Below are 13,651 nucleotides of genomic sequence, written 5' to 3'. Positions count from 1 at the left end.
TGGGCTTGAGTTTGTTTTGGTCAAGATGGTCTCCCACCATCTTGAGATGTTTCTTGCTTTTGGTGTGTTCTTTTCATAAATTATCAGTGCCTCTCAAGAAAAAAAAACAATAAAAAGAAAAAAAAACACTTACATAAATCTGCTTTTGAGCTCTCATATGCCAGCAATTGAGCATGGCCCCTAAACCCATATCTGACACTTAAAATATAAAGATTGTACTGTAAGTTCCAATTTTCTTGTTGTTTTCTCAAGCTTTTAGAACCTGAGGCATCCTCTTTTCAAATGTCGAAGATTTTGGCCATGATGAAGCAAAGGTGAAATATTTTGCAATGACGTGTATATAAAACTACTTGCTACTTGCAATATAATGACGAATGGCTCCCGATGCAGGTGAGTCACCACCCGATGATTGTTGCTTGTCACTGTGATGGCAGAGGGTGGAAATTCTGGGCAGACTCTAATCTGAAGGGCAAGTTTTGGGGGCGATCTATCCAACTTGATCCTGTTGGTGTTCTCACCCTCCAGTTTGAAGATGGAGAGACATTTCAATGGAGCAAGGTCACCACATCTATCTACAATATCATACTTGGTAAGATCTACTGTGACCACTATGGTACCATGCGCATCCGAGGCAATGGCAATTATTCCTGCAAGCTCAAGTTCAAGGAGCAGTCCATCATTGACCGAAATCCGCATCAGGTATGTGAGCTGCGTAAAAATACAATTAAGGACAAGCTTCCATGCCTTGTTTCTCCAGTAGATTTTTATTTTGGTTGCTTGAATAGTAAGTTGGCACCAATATGTTTTGATTTCCAGTTATCTTCTAATATTTGGATCAATCTTGACTGATGGTATAAGTGGTACGTTGTCCTAATGCACTTCCCCAACAACAATGGTACAACGAGAAAGAGATAATGGCCTAACTAACTGCATTTTCTCTCTGCATAACTGTTTTTTCTTGGAAATATAACTTCTATGTCATTGTTATGAGATTCATTAGTTACATGCCTGCCTGCATGTGTGCCTATGTGTGTGCATGCACTTGTGAGCATGAGTGTAAGTGTACATGTTTGTGATTTTCTTCATTTATTAAAGATAAAAGGAAGATTTACAAAGGAGTATATATTCATGTACAGCTCTGTGTATGTATATATGTATATACGAATTTACAAATATATAGATTTTCAAATTAAAAAAAAATCTATGTATATGTATATATGTTTGATTTTCTTCATCATTTTTTGATGTTCTTCATCAATCATCATCTAACCCTTATCATCATCACATCATCAATGTCATCTATTAATCATGATATGATGATTTTCATTCATCATATCATCTATCATCATCATCATCTAAGCCTTATCTCGACCATTTGGGGTCAGCTACACGAATCTTGTTCTACCATTCTAATCGATCAAGGACACGGCGTTCCATAACGACGGCCACCACTATTATTGTTATGACATGGGCTGTTATTGTTATTCATCACCTTCTTGACAATAATTTTTTCTATCTTCTTAGCCCCTACTTCTTCCAAAGATTTCTTCTCGTCACAGCGACTGGTTGATGAGCCAGTTCCCTGGACTTTGACTGAGGACCTTGCTACCCGTACTGTGTCATTGGGTGGTGTTGAGCTTGGAGAGGATGCTTCTCAATTCCAGTCAGCTTGAAGTGACAGTTGATGAATGGTTGAGAAGCCAAGATGTTTGAGCCCTTGGGGACATCCTTGGAGAGGTGTTAGAGATTGCTTCACTCCAGGTGGCCAATAGGGGATGTGGGGATCTCAACCTAGCGTTAAACTAGTCAGACATCTCAGCGCCGATCGATGAAACATCTTTCAGGGAACAAACGGCAAGTGCTAGCGCTAAAAGGTAGCTTAGGATGGCGATGCATCATGTAGGTAAAATTGGTTTGTGTGACGTCTGGTAGCAGAGTCACATTGTTCTTGCTCGTCAAAGCTCGAGGAAGCCCACTACCTTAGTCGACCCCTCTAAAGAAGGCCCAAAGACCTCTTAGAGGTCAAAGAGAATTTACTCCACATGTGAATTTCTTGTGCGGAGACCAGCAAGTGGGAGTTAGGAAGGAAGGGGTAGGCTTGTGTCCAGATGAAGATCTTATATTAGAATGTTAGAGGGGGTGTTTGCAGAAGAGGGATAAAATAAGGGATATTTGTCGCAGATGGAAGCCTCACTTGGTCTCCTCGCAGGCTGTTGATAGGAAGATAATGGATTCTCTGTGGGGAATTGCTTCTAAAAAGTGGTTGGTCATAGAGTCTATAAGATTAGGAAGGGGCATTCTAGTTGCTCAGGACTCCGGCATTTGGTTAAGGAGGCTTTGTGCTGGGGCTTTTTCTTGCTGTCAGTGGTCCTGAAGGAGACTAATTTCAGCTTTAGGAGGTGCTTTACTTCAGTTTGTTGGTCGAACCAAGCAGCAAGGAGACAACGTTTTTGGGAAAAGCTAAACAGTATGCGCTAGATCTTCGTCTATCCATGTTGTATTGGTGGCGACTTCAATGTGACTAGATTTTTCTACAAGAAATCCAGCAGGGGTAAAATTACTCAAAAGTATGGAGGAGTTTTCAGTGTGGGTAGGAAGTCATGGCCTTGTGGATCTTCCTATATTAACGGTAAATTTTCTTGTTCTAACGGGCAGTCTGCCTAATTATGTCCAGGCTGAACAAATTCTTGCTGTCAATTGAGTGGGCTGGGTGGAGAAATTCCCCATTGCCACTTCCAAAGGATTGCCTAACCCTGTCTCCGACCATTGTCCCTTCTTGTTGGAAGTGGTAATGGTGGGTTGGTGGCCCAAACCCTTTTTGTTCAAGCTGTTTTTTGGTTAAAGGTTGAAGGCTTCGCCGATTGCATTAAGGAATAGTGGGAATCTTTCAATATAAAAGGCTAGGCTGGCTTCCATCTCAGCCAAAAGTTGAAATTGTTTAAGGGCAAAATCATATCATGGAAGCGGGATATTTTAGGGAGGCATGAGGCCAAGATGGATGAGTTATTGGCGAATATTCAAGCTCTAGATTTAAAGGCGGAAGATTTGGCCCGAGGAAGATAGGGCTAGAAGGCCTTCATTGGTCCAAGAATACTTGAACCGTCTTAACGAAGAAATCAAATGGATGTAAAGATCAAAAGCCACTTGGCTGAAGGGGGGGTTGAAAATATGAAGTTTTTCCACAGTATTGCAAGTGTGTGGGCAAGATGCCATAAGATTGGCAATGTGGCAGTGGAAGGTAGAAGATATAAGATGAAAAAAATTAGGCGTGCGCTTCGGTGGTTGAGTTTTATAAACTTCTCCTCACAAGTGAGGGATGTGATAGGCCTGTTGTGGACGATTTGGAGATAGTGACCTTCCTAACGTTTCTCGGAGGAGGAAATTAGAGTTACATTGACATCCTTGCGAAGGTTTTGGGAGGAGGCCTCTCCCGGCTATTATGGCTTTCCAATGGCATTTTTTTTTTTCATGAGTTTTGGGAGGTGGTCAAGAAGGATTTTATCAGTTTTATGAATAGGTTTTACGATAGGGGTCACTTATCGATGAAGTTGGGTGCTTCCTTTATTGCCATTATTCTAAAGATTACGAGAGCAGAATGTTTGAAGTATTTTCGCCCTATAAGTTTAATTGGTAAGCGATATAAGGTTCTAACAAAAACGTTAGCTTTAAGGTTCCACTCAGTTTTAGGGATAATTATCTCTAAGAATCAGGTCATTTTTGTTGAGGAGGGGGTTGGCAATGTTGTGTAAGTTGGATTTGGAGAAAGCCTACGATTACGTTAATTGACACTTCTTAGACTATATGTTGTGGCGCATAGGTTGTGGCTAAAAGTGGAGAGATTGGATAAGAGTGTGTCAGCTCAGCTAAATTCTCTCTCCAAAAGGCTTTTTCAAGCCTACGAGGGTTTTTAGGCAAGATGATCTTCATTCCTCCTATTGTTTGTGGTAGTGGTGGAGGCACTGGGTAGGATGTTAGCGGAAGGGCAAGAAGCGGGCATATGTCAAGGGTTCAAGGTGAATAGGGGGACCCCTCCTATTTCTCATCTGGAATTTGAGATGACACTCTCCTTCTTTGCAAAGCTGATGAGGGCATGGTGGAAAAGTTGAGAACAATTGTCTTATGCTTTGAAGTTGTTTCAGGGCTTAAAGTTAACGCCACGAAAAGTGAGATGATAGGAGTGTGTGCGTCTTGAGAAATGGTAGATCGGTTAGCAAAAGTGTTTGGAAGCACGGTGGGAGCATTTTCTTCGACCTATCTCGGGCTCCCATTCTGCATTGGAAAGCCCGCTAATCATCTATGGAACATCATTGTGGAGTGGTTTGAAAAGAAGCTGGCTAGTTGGAAATGCTGTTACTTATCTTTTGGTGGTGGTATAACTCTTCTTAAGTTGGCTCTTTTGAATCTTCCATTGTACTTCATGTCCCTTTTAGTTTCCAAAATCCGTTTTGAATCAATTAGAGAGGTTGAGAAGAGACTTCTTGTGATAGGGCCAAAAGATAGAAATTTCACTGATTGGGGTGGGGCGAAGTTTGCAAACCATTATAGGAAGGGGGTGCAGGTATAAGAGTGCCTGAGGTGATGAACGGTGTGCTTTTGGGAAAATGGTTGTGGAGGTTTGGAGAGGAAGAAAACTTGTGGAGGAGAGAGGTCATCACAGGAAAATATGGTTGCTACAAAGGAGGATGGCACATTAAGGATTCCTCTCTATATAGAGCCTCCACTACATGGAAAGGAGTTTCATTGTTAGAGGAGGATATTAGACAAGTGACTGGTTTCTCACTAGGTGATGGGGTGAGGATCTGATTTTGGTAAGATGCGTGGGATGGGATTCTACTCTTCAAGATGAGTTTCCAACATTAGCGTGCCTTTCACTAGGGAAGAACATTTTGGTGTCTGAGTGCATCTCAAAGCTGGGAAACAACATAGTTTGGATGTGCTTCTCTTGTACATTACGGTGAGAGAAGATCGGGACAAGCTGATTTGGTTAAAGGACAGGTTGGGGCGATTCTCAGATCGACCTCTCTACAGGTGGTTTGGTGGTCCGATCAAGTATGAACAAGGGAACATACGTCTTTTGTGTGGCACTACGGGCCCCCTTTGAAGGCAACTGCTTTTTGTTGGTTCGTTGGAAGGAAGAGAGTTCTCGCCATTGATAACCTCCAAAAAGATCTATGGTTCTTCCTAATATTTGTGTGATGTGCATGGAGGATGCGGAACAGTCAACCATCTATTCATTTATTGTAAACTTGTTTTGAAGCTATGGTGTCAATTTATCAACTCCTCTGCTATGTAGACCATTCCCAAATATGTTGAGATCTTACTCCCAAGTTGGCATGGCGTGAGGATAGGAAGGTGGAAGAATACTCTTTGGAGACTGACTATTCTAGCTATCTGGTGGTGATTTGGGGAGATAGAAATAGTAGATGCTTTTGGAATATCTCTATCAAGGATGTGGAGGTGTTAATCTTTTATCTTGGAATTGGCTTCGTGTATAGGTCCTTCAATGATTGTAGTTAGGATCCAAGATAATTTCTGGCTACTCATCTTGCTAATTTTTAGTCGTTGTTCGGAGATTTTTGTGACAGTTAGATTTGATTCTTTTTTTTTGAAAGGTATGCTAATCCACAGTTACCAGTGAGGTGCATATGTACAATAGAAGCGTCCATTAGGTTGGCCCTAATGCGTATATGATTGACCCCTGGATTCAGGCCAATATACTCATTAGGTGCACCGCAAAAATAAGAAAACAAACCCAAAATCAAGCCTTTGATTCAGATCTATCAGCCCAAAAGGGGCCTGCCTATTGGATTATATATCTAGTTCTATTCTAGTTAAGAAAGTTTTTGTTGACTACAAAAAAGGAAACAAAAAAAAAGAGGATGAAACAAAGAAGTGCATACACTTGACTCATCCGATGACAATGCACTAGTCTGATTAGAATCCATGTTTTCTAAGAATGGACGTCTTTGATAACTGTACTAACTACGAACCCTCATCCTTGTCTTATTTTTACCAGTTCTATTGTTGTTATTGTTACTGTTCTTACCATTCATTCTCTACTTAACTGAATATAGTATCATTTTTTGATATTAGGATTTAAATCTGTAGGCAGACATTGGACTTTAGGGCGTCCTAGGAATTACTGAATCCAACTGCTTAAATGTATCTTGGCAATGCTGTACTTGTTGTGGTGAAGCTACATTGGTTGAGGATGCATGGAGGCTTTTGGTAAACTTGTTCTGAAATAAGTTGTCTCTGTGAACTTTTCATTGCCTATTGTTTCCACATGTATCACTGAAATAGATTGAAAGATGTCTATATTCATCTTATTACTGTTTCATTGAATCAAACCAACTTGTCATTATTTTTCAGTCTGTATTTGGTTTGCTTCCTGGATTAATAAAAAGATAAATGAACATTACTATAAAAACATGCAGGTGCAAGGATTTGTGCAAGACAATAGGACAGGAAACAAGGTGGCAATGTTGGTGGGGAAGTGGGATGAGGCCATGTATTATGTGCTGGGAGATCCTAGCACTAAGCCAAAGGGGTATGATCCCATGTCAGAGGCTGTACTTCTGTGGGAACGACACAAATCTGTCACCCAAACACGATACAACCTCACGCCGTTTGCTATCTCCTTGAATGAGTTGACTCCTGGCCTGCTGGAGAGGTTGCCTCCAACTGATTCTAGGCTCAGGCCAGATCAGAGGCACTTAGAGAACGGTGAATATGAGATGGCAAACACAGAAAAGCTCAGGCTTGAACAGTCGCAAAGACAGGTATCCTCTAGATGCTCTTGATCTAATATGTTGATATTTAGTGGTATTGTGTCTTTTCGCCATGCAAGCTTGAACATGGCCAATTTTTAGTCTCAGATATGGGTACAGGGGGTTGGACACAGCTTCTTTTAAAATTCAGATTCACCAACACGTCGCTACAAATATGTAAAATAATTAGTTATTATGTTTTATGAAGCATATTATAATGATTTATTTGTGAAAAAAATCTTCAAAATCAGTAATAATAGGAATAAACCTTAGTTGATTTATATATAAAAGCAGCACCAAGCTAAAATGATAATAGTAAAAAATGAAGAAGAAGAAGAAGAAGAGAGATTAGTTCTTTGACGAGTCATGTCCAGGAATGTCTAACACATGGACATTGACATGGTTCAACTTGTTGCACGATTCTTCCAATCTGGTGCCGCTCCCGCTTTTAGTCATGCTTCGGAATCACACTTCTGCTCCTGCTTCCTAGCTGACTATTCTCACTGACATTTGGAAACATCTCTTCCCAGCTCCTGCACCAGAATCTATTTCTGCTTTGCTTCATGCTTCATGCAACTGTAGTTTCAACGTGGTGCAATTTAAAAAATTTCTATCCTTCTCATAGCTTTTTTTCTTGTGGATATTCTCATTACATCAGCATGAAGATTGATGTGCTAGTCACGGCCACAGTCTTGGTTTTGGCTTTTCCTGCTTCTGTTAATTAGATCATTGTCTGCCATCAGATAATAATTTCAAACATTTTCTGTTCTCTTGCAAAGATCAGCTCATAATCTTTCAACTTTCTACTCCAAACAAGCCCACATGGAAGTAGGAATGCAATAATGCCAGTCAATTTATAGTAATGAAGTTGTTAACCTCTTTTATTTTCGGTTCTGTCACTAGGACTGTCAATGGGCCAGGCATGCGTGAAGAAGAATCAAAATTTTGAGTAGGGCCACCCGACCAGTTCAACATCCAAGCCCAAACCAACCCCGAGTCAGGCCTGCTGACAGCCCCATGTGTCACATGTGATGTGACTTGACCTGAAAGCTAACTTGACCCACCAGCTAATTCTTTGTTCAGGGTGATTGATAATGCAGTACTGTCAATTTGTATGTGGTTTGGTACCTGCTGCCTAATCTGTTCGATGTGGACTGGCAATGCGCCAGGGTGGCACGTTGGGCCTCTGGGCCTAGCTCACAAGAGGTGGAGCTTTGGCCTGTTTTTAATCCTTCAGCCCAGGCCTGCACCAAGGTCTGACAGTGGCCTGCCCAAGGCCAGTTATGGTCCTTTTATAGCTTTCATGGGCTGGGTTTGGAATTGAATTATATGCCAAATATAATTAAACAGTCAGGTTTGAGTTGACATAGACACAGCTCGGACACACCCTCATTGCCAACCTGGCTTTTCTTCTGTCCATTGAGCACCTTGACTAGGAAGGCTGGTCCCCAAATGGGAGACCCCCCCCCCCCCCCCCGCCCCCTCGCTCCTCAGTCTTATATTGATAAACAGCAAGATTCTGAACATTTATTGAGACAAGAACAAAGAATCGCTGTCCTGACTAACAAAAGAACATGGCCAATGGAAGGAAAAAGCTTCCAAATGCATCACAATACAATCAACATAAATCTGTAAAATATTGTAGTTATGTATATTTCTCTCTTAATTATTCTTAATGGAATTGGTAGGAGGGTAGAAAGAAGAACCCATTTGTCCATTTACTTCATGGGTGAATCTTTTGTTGAATTCTGTCTGTGTGTGTGTGTGTGTGTGTGTGTGTGTGTGTGTGTGTGCGCGCGTGTTCTTTCCTTTGTTTTCCCCCCATGTTTACTAAGCAGAACAATTTAAATTGCCCATGCAGGCGAGGAAGTTGCAGGAAAGGGGATGGCAGCCTAGGTGGTTCCGGAAAGATAAGGATGATGACTGTTATCGGTATGTGGGCGGGTACTGGGAAGCAAGAGAGAAAAAGAAATGGGATGGGATTCCCGATATATTTATCCAGAGTGATGGTCCCACATGTGTAGAGTAAGACTACCTCCCAATGCTCTGCTGTATTTTCAATTCCCTAAGCTGTATTTTATGGGCTGTTTGGGGATCTGCGAGTTGTATCTGCTGCTTATATGAGACTATTACGAGCCTTTTTGCATACTAGTGATTAATCGGCACGGAAAAACAACATATCTTTTATAATTCCCTTGCTAGTGATAAGTGCAAGATCATCATTGATCTGTGGCTGATTTCCCCAAGAAGCCTTCAACAGTTTTAACCCACGGCTAGCACTCAAAAGTTGGCCATAGGAACAGGAAATAGCATATCTATCCATCATGGATTACTAGCTTAACATATCGGTGTATTAACTATGCGAGACTGGCATTTCAGCATATTCTGAATGTTGTATTTCTTAAATTTCAGCATTTCAATAGTACACTAGCTCATGCCATTTTATGTAATCTAGCCTGTGAGGGATCACACATGTATGATATCCTTGGCGATTTGCTTGGTGGTTCATGTTTGTGTTTCTGTTAGTTATGAATGATCATGTGAAGTAGGTGAACTTCTGGATAAGTAGCTTGGAGGCAGACATCTTGCAAGATTTCATGGTGCTGATGTCATTGACTGGAACTGCTTGCATTGGGACTCGTCCTTTATTGGTTTTGGTAGGAAAGCATTTGTTCATTCAAGTTAATTTATGTACGACTATTTGAAAATGTAGCACCATGATTTTTGATATTGTAGTGATAATTTTTGGGGTTGTTGGATTAGCAGACACTGTTTTAGTACATCAGGATCATCTGCTCATTGGGCTGGTCATGTGTATATTGAATGGAGACGCTTTTCTCATCTTGTTATAGTAGAATAGGGAGGTTGTTTCTTTTTCTGTTGACATATGCATCCGTTGAGATCTCTCCACATCTCTCTCTCTATGGAAATGTACCATGTGGTCTGACCTCATGGGAAGCTTCCCATGAGGTCGAGCTATGTGGGCCCCACCGCGATGTGTGATGGACATTTATTCCATTAATCAGATACCCTTCCGTGGTGAGCCATGGGCCAAAAAATCAGGTCGATCCATGACTTGGGTGGGGCCACACCACAGATAACAGTTGAGAGTGGATGCCCGCCCATTGAAATCTTCCCAAGTGTATATAGGCCCAATGAGATATGATTTAGACATCCAGCCATCCATTGTGTCCCACTTGGCTAAGGGAAGGTCACCCCAAATTTCAGGCCATTCCAAAACCCAAGGAAAGCTTTCTATGAGGTCAAGCCCTATTGGCCATGATATGTGAGGGGCATCTATACCATTAATCAGATGCACCCTTCCATGGTGAGCCGTGGGCCTAAAAATCAGGCTAATCCATGACTTGGGTGGGCTACACCAGAGAACAATTGAGAGTGAATGTCTGCCCATTGAAATTGACTCAGGGATAAATGAAATTCCATTTGAAGTTCTCCATTGGAGTTCACCCTTTTCTTCTACAAAAATTATCTATCTTTCGTTGATGTGCAATTATTCCATTTGAGGAAACAAGGCCCTAGTGCCTGTCTAGATCAAACTCCAAATGCTGTGCCTAAATTCATAATCTGCACTTGCTCAATAGAAGGATCCTTTTGTAAGCATATGTGTAAAGCGTGGAATTAACCATGCCAGTCTAATAGGCACTAAGCTTAAGCACTGAGCACTTAACCTTTTCTACAGCAGCTGCTAATCTGTGTGGTTCTCATGATTCAATGGAATTGAGCTCTTCTCGTGCATTAGAAGGATAACATTTGTTCATAACCATGTAAGAAACTCGTGGAGGAAATCAAGATCCTCATGTAGAGATCTCTCACTCGCCTTTCGACTCTCTGAACTTTTATCTCTCAATAGAAGAATTGACCCTTGGCACATGTCGACAAAAGTCAAATTACCCCAGACACGTGTGGTCTTGCCCACTCAACGAGATGTGCCCGGGCTGACACGTCCCACTCAACGACAATCATCGCTGCCCTTCTCAAGCTTATGTCTCACTCATTTTCTTCTTTCTTTCATATTCAATCTTCATCTTCTCTTTCATGTTCTCCCCACACTCCACCATTTTCTTACCTCCTCAGCACCATCCATTCATCCGTTCTTCCACTAAGATTTCATCATCATTTTTGCCTTCTTTGACTTATTTACTTATCTTCTACCTTTCGTTCAGGTAAGCGACCACTTTTCCTTTATTTTCCACTTTGATATGCCTTTGCTATGCATTTCAAAATGGAGCCCCACCGGTGGCGATCGTGGCCCTGTTGGCCAATTTGTTCCGCTAGAAATGTCGGGGGCCCTCTCATGCACACATAGGATTTTGATTTGATGAAAATGACCACCTGTAACTCCTGATCGGGTCAAATTATTGTGGAGTTCACCATGGGTGATCTTATGGTGTCTCATGGCTCTCTTTCACTTAAGTGAACCTGCCACAACCCCTTCCTAATGCTACTATCCATTTAAAGTGAGCCCCATTTTTGCATGATAGATGCGTTTGTTGGCGTGATCCATGCTATCTATGTGACTTGTGGCCTGCTTGTGCATGATCTAAAGCTTTTGATGGCGTGATCAGTGGGTTGTATGGGCTGGATTGGACCCGCTTGGTTTGATCATCTTTCAAACACATTGTTAAAATGGGCCCGCTTATGATATGTGCTATTAGATTATTCATTTCATGTCATAGAGCTAAATGGTTGATTTTTAATTTTGTAGGATGTCGCATCATTGCGAGGAGTCATCTAGTGCTTCCTCAAGCCATGCCATCTTTTCTTGTTGTTCCTCGTGACCCCGAGATCCCTGTCGGTGGGCTTCTCCACAGTGTTTCAGATCTGGCGATCGTCCCTTGCGACATGCGCGCTCATTGTCCCACCATGCCACCACTGGGACCACTGCTCTGAGGTTGCACTTTAGGGGCTTATGGCTTAGATTGAATTATTAGACTGAGCCCTTTTATATGCCATTATGGGACGTGTTGGACTGCTCAGCATTTGTCTGCCTCCTCTATGTTCGGATGTCTTAAGGGACAACGATCTTCTTACTGTGTTGCTTGAATGGTGGCGCGCTGATACGCACACCATGTAGCTGCCTATCGGTGAGTGGGGGATTACTCCACACAACGTGCTAGTTCAAACAGGCTTCTCGTGACTGTTCCCAAGCGGCCTACTGATGATGACATACCCGTCCTGGTAGAATAGTCCTACATTGATTAACTTGGTGTCATTCCCTTGACCACGGAGCTGGCTGTATGGTACATTTGTGCATCGGGTTCCCATTACTCCAGTTGACCCTTGTTGCTCTACACCTTGGGTGCCACCCTATTCAGCTAGGGAAATGAGCGGGTTAACAACTACTTCCTTTTTTGCTGACTTGGTTTTCTTGATGGAGTATTATTACGCCCCAAACTCTGTGAACAGGATCATATAATTTTTGGGCTCCGAATTTGGTGCTGATAGCCTTTGTAGTACTTAGATTTTGGTACCCGATGCTCATACTCCAAGTTTAAGAAGCAGTGTCCCACACGAAGGATTTTAGACTGTATTTTCTTTTTTTTTTTATTTTTTTTTATTTTTTGCTTGAGCATAACAATTAGAACTCCACAAACCACGTAACATCTTATACATAACTATTTGGTAATATATTGCTGAAAGGGAAATACATATGATTGAAAAAAGATAAAAGTAGAGGAGTGAGCTCCAGCATCACCCTGCACTTTACCATAATCTGAAACATAAACAAACGTGCATGAGATTCCTGCCGAGCCTAGTAGAGTGTGTGTGCGCACACGCAATGCCAATGCATATGACAAGTATAAAAATATCAGAGTAAGTTGAAAAGAAAATAGAGAGCCATGATGCCAAGTCCATTAATCTAATTAGCCGTACTAAGGCTATTTATATATGTTATGCAGAGGCCTACAAAGTCGAATGTCATATGCAACAATGCAATGCAATATGCCAATCCCCAATCCCTAAACTACATCTAAGAACGGTTCCTATCTAGAACATTACTAGGGTCTAGTACACTGACCTCACTACCTGCCATGGTGGTGGAAGGCTCATAGCCATGCCAAATCCCATCTGACACGCCAATAGCGGACCCATTTCTAAGCCAGTCAGACTTGGCCTAATTTGTCCCCTACGCTCTAGGCAGGTGAGGCCAAACCCCCTTCTAATAGACCTCGACATAGTTGTAGATGCGGAGTACTAATGTGTGACACTCGGGCGTGCATGATATCCACTTGGTCCAGACATTGGCGTATCCAAAGGTACATACGGGTCTAGAGACTTTCACTCACGGACATCCTATGCGGACTGTAACCACAACTAATTTCCAGTGTCAATATCTGCTGACCACGATGAATCTATGGTGGCCAGAACCCTAATGCCACTAGGGTGTACATGCAAGTATACCATGAAAAATGCGTGAATGCATGAATCACATCATCCAAGTCATGCACCAAGTCATGAGATCCATGCATACATGCGGAGCGACCCTGTCTCATACGGGTCTCCTAAATACCCTAAAGCCATAGGGTTACCGATGCATGTCTGCCATACATTAGGCAAGCTATAACAATGCCATGTGTACTTACCGAGGCCCCACAACTAGGTGTACACTATCATGTTTAAGTCACCATATGCTAGTCAAGCATACATATGATGTGGATGAGATATGAATGGTGTATAATATCTTACCACCTAAGGATGCATTATAAGCGTAGCGCCACATTAATCGGCCTAGCATGGTAATCAAAAGAACTAGTACACTACAACATACATGGGTTGTATCATAGACAACATACATGGTTTATATCATGTGAAAGCACAATTTCGAGGGAAGAGGTGAGGCCCATTTAGAATCCACTTTA

General features: G+C 41.9%; 1 protein-coding gene across 3 annotated transcripts in view; it reads left to right on the top strand.

Moving 5' to 3' along the window:
• LOC131246180 (oxysterol-binding protein-related protein 1D) overlaps positions 1 to 11,837 on the top strand; it is an 88,265-nt gene extending 76,428 nt beyond the window's left edge. Inside the window, exons 6-9 of one of the 3 annotated variants that reach the window (XM_058246086.1) lie at positions 391 to 699; positions 6,438 to 6,782; positions 8,632 to 8,795; positions 11,497 to 11,837. In XM_058246086.1, coding sequence (XP_058102069.1) covers positions 391 to 699; positions 6,438 to 6,782; positions 8,632 to 8,795; positions 11,497 to 11,569 — 891 coding nt within the window. In that variant the 3' untranslated portion in view covers positions 11,570 to 11,837. Of the gene's footprint in view, positions 1 to 390; positions 700 to 6,437; positions 6,783 to 8,631; positions 8,796 to 9,316; positions 9,536 to 11,496 lie in introns of those variants that run through there. The other 2 variants (XM_058246088.1, XM_058246087.1) reach the window with 2 other exon arrangements.
• The last annotated feature ends 1,814 nt before the right edge of the window (positions 11,838 to 13,651 follow it).

This window comes from Magnolia sinica, chromosome 5, assembly GCF_029962835.1.
Source record: "Magnolia sinica isolate HGM2019 chromosome 5, MsV1, whole genome shotgun sequence".
Classification (NCBI taxonomy): domain Eukaryota; kingdom Viridiplantae; phylum Streptophyta; class Magnoliopsida; order Magnoliales; family Magnoliaceae; genus Magnolia; species Magnolia sinica.
Note: the sequence above shows the minus strand (reverse complement) of the source record. Positions and strands in the feature narration are given on the sequence as shown.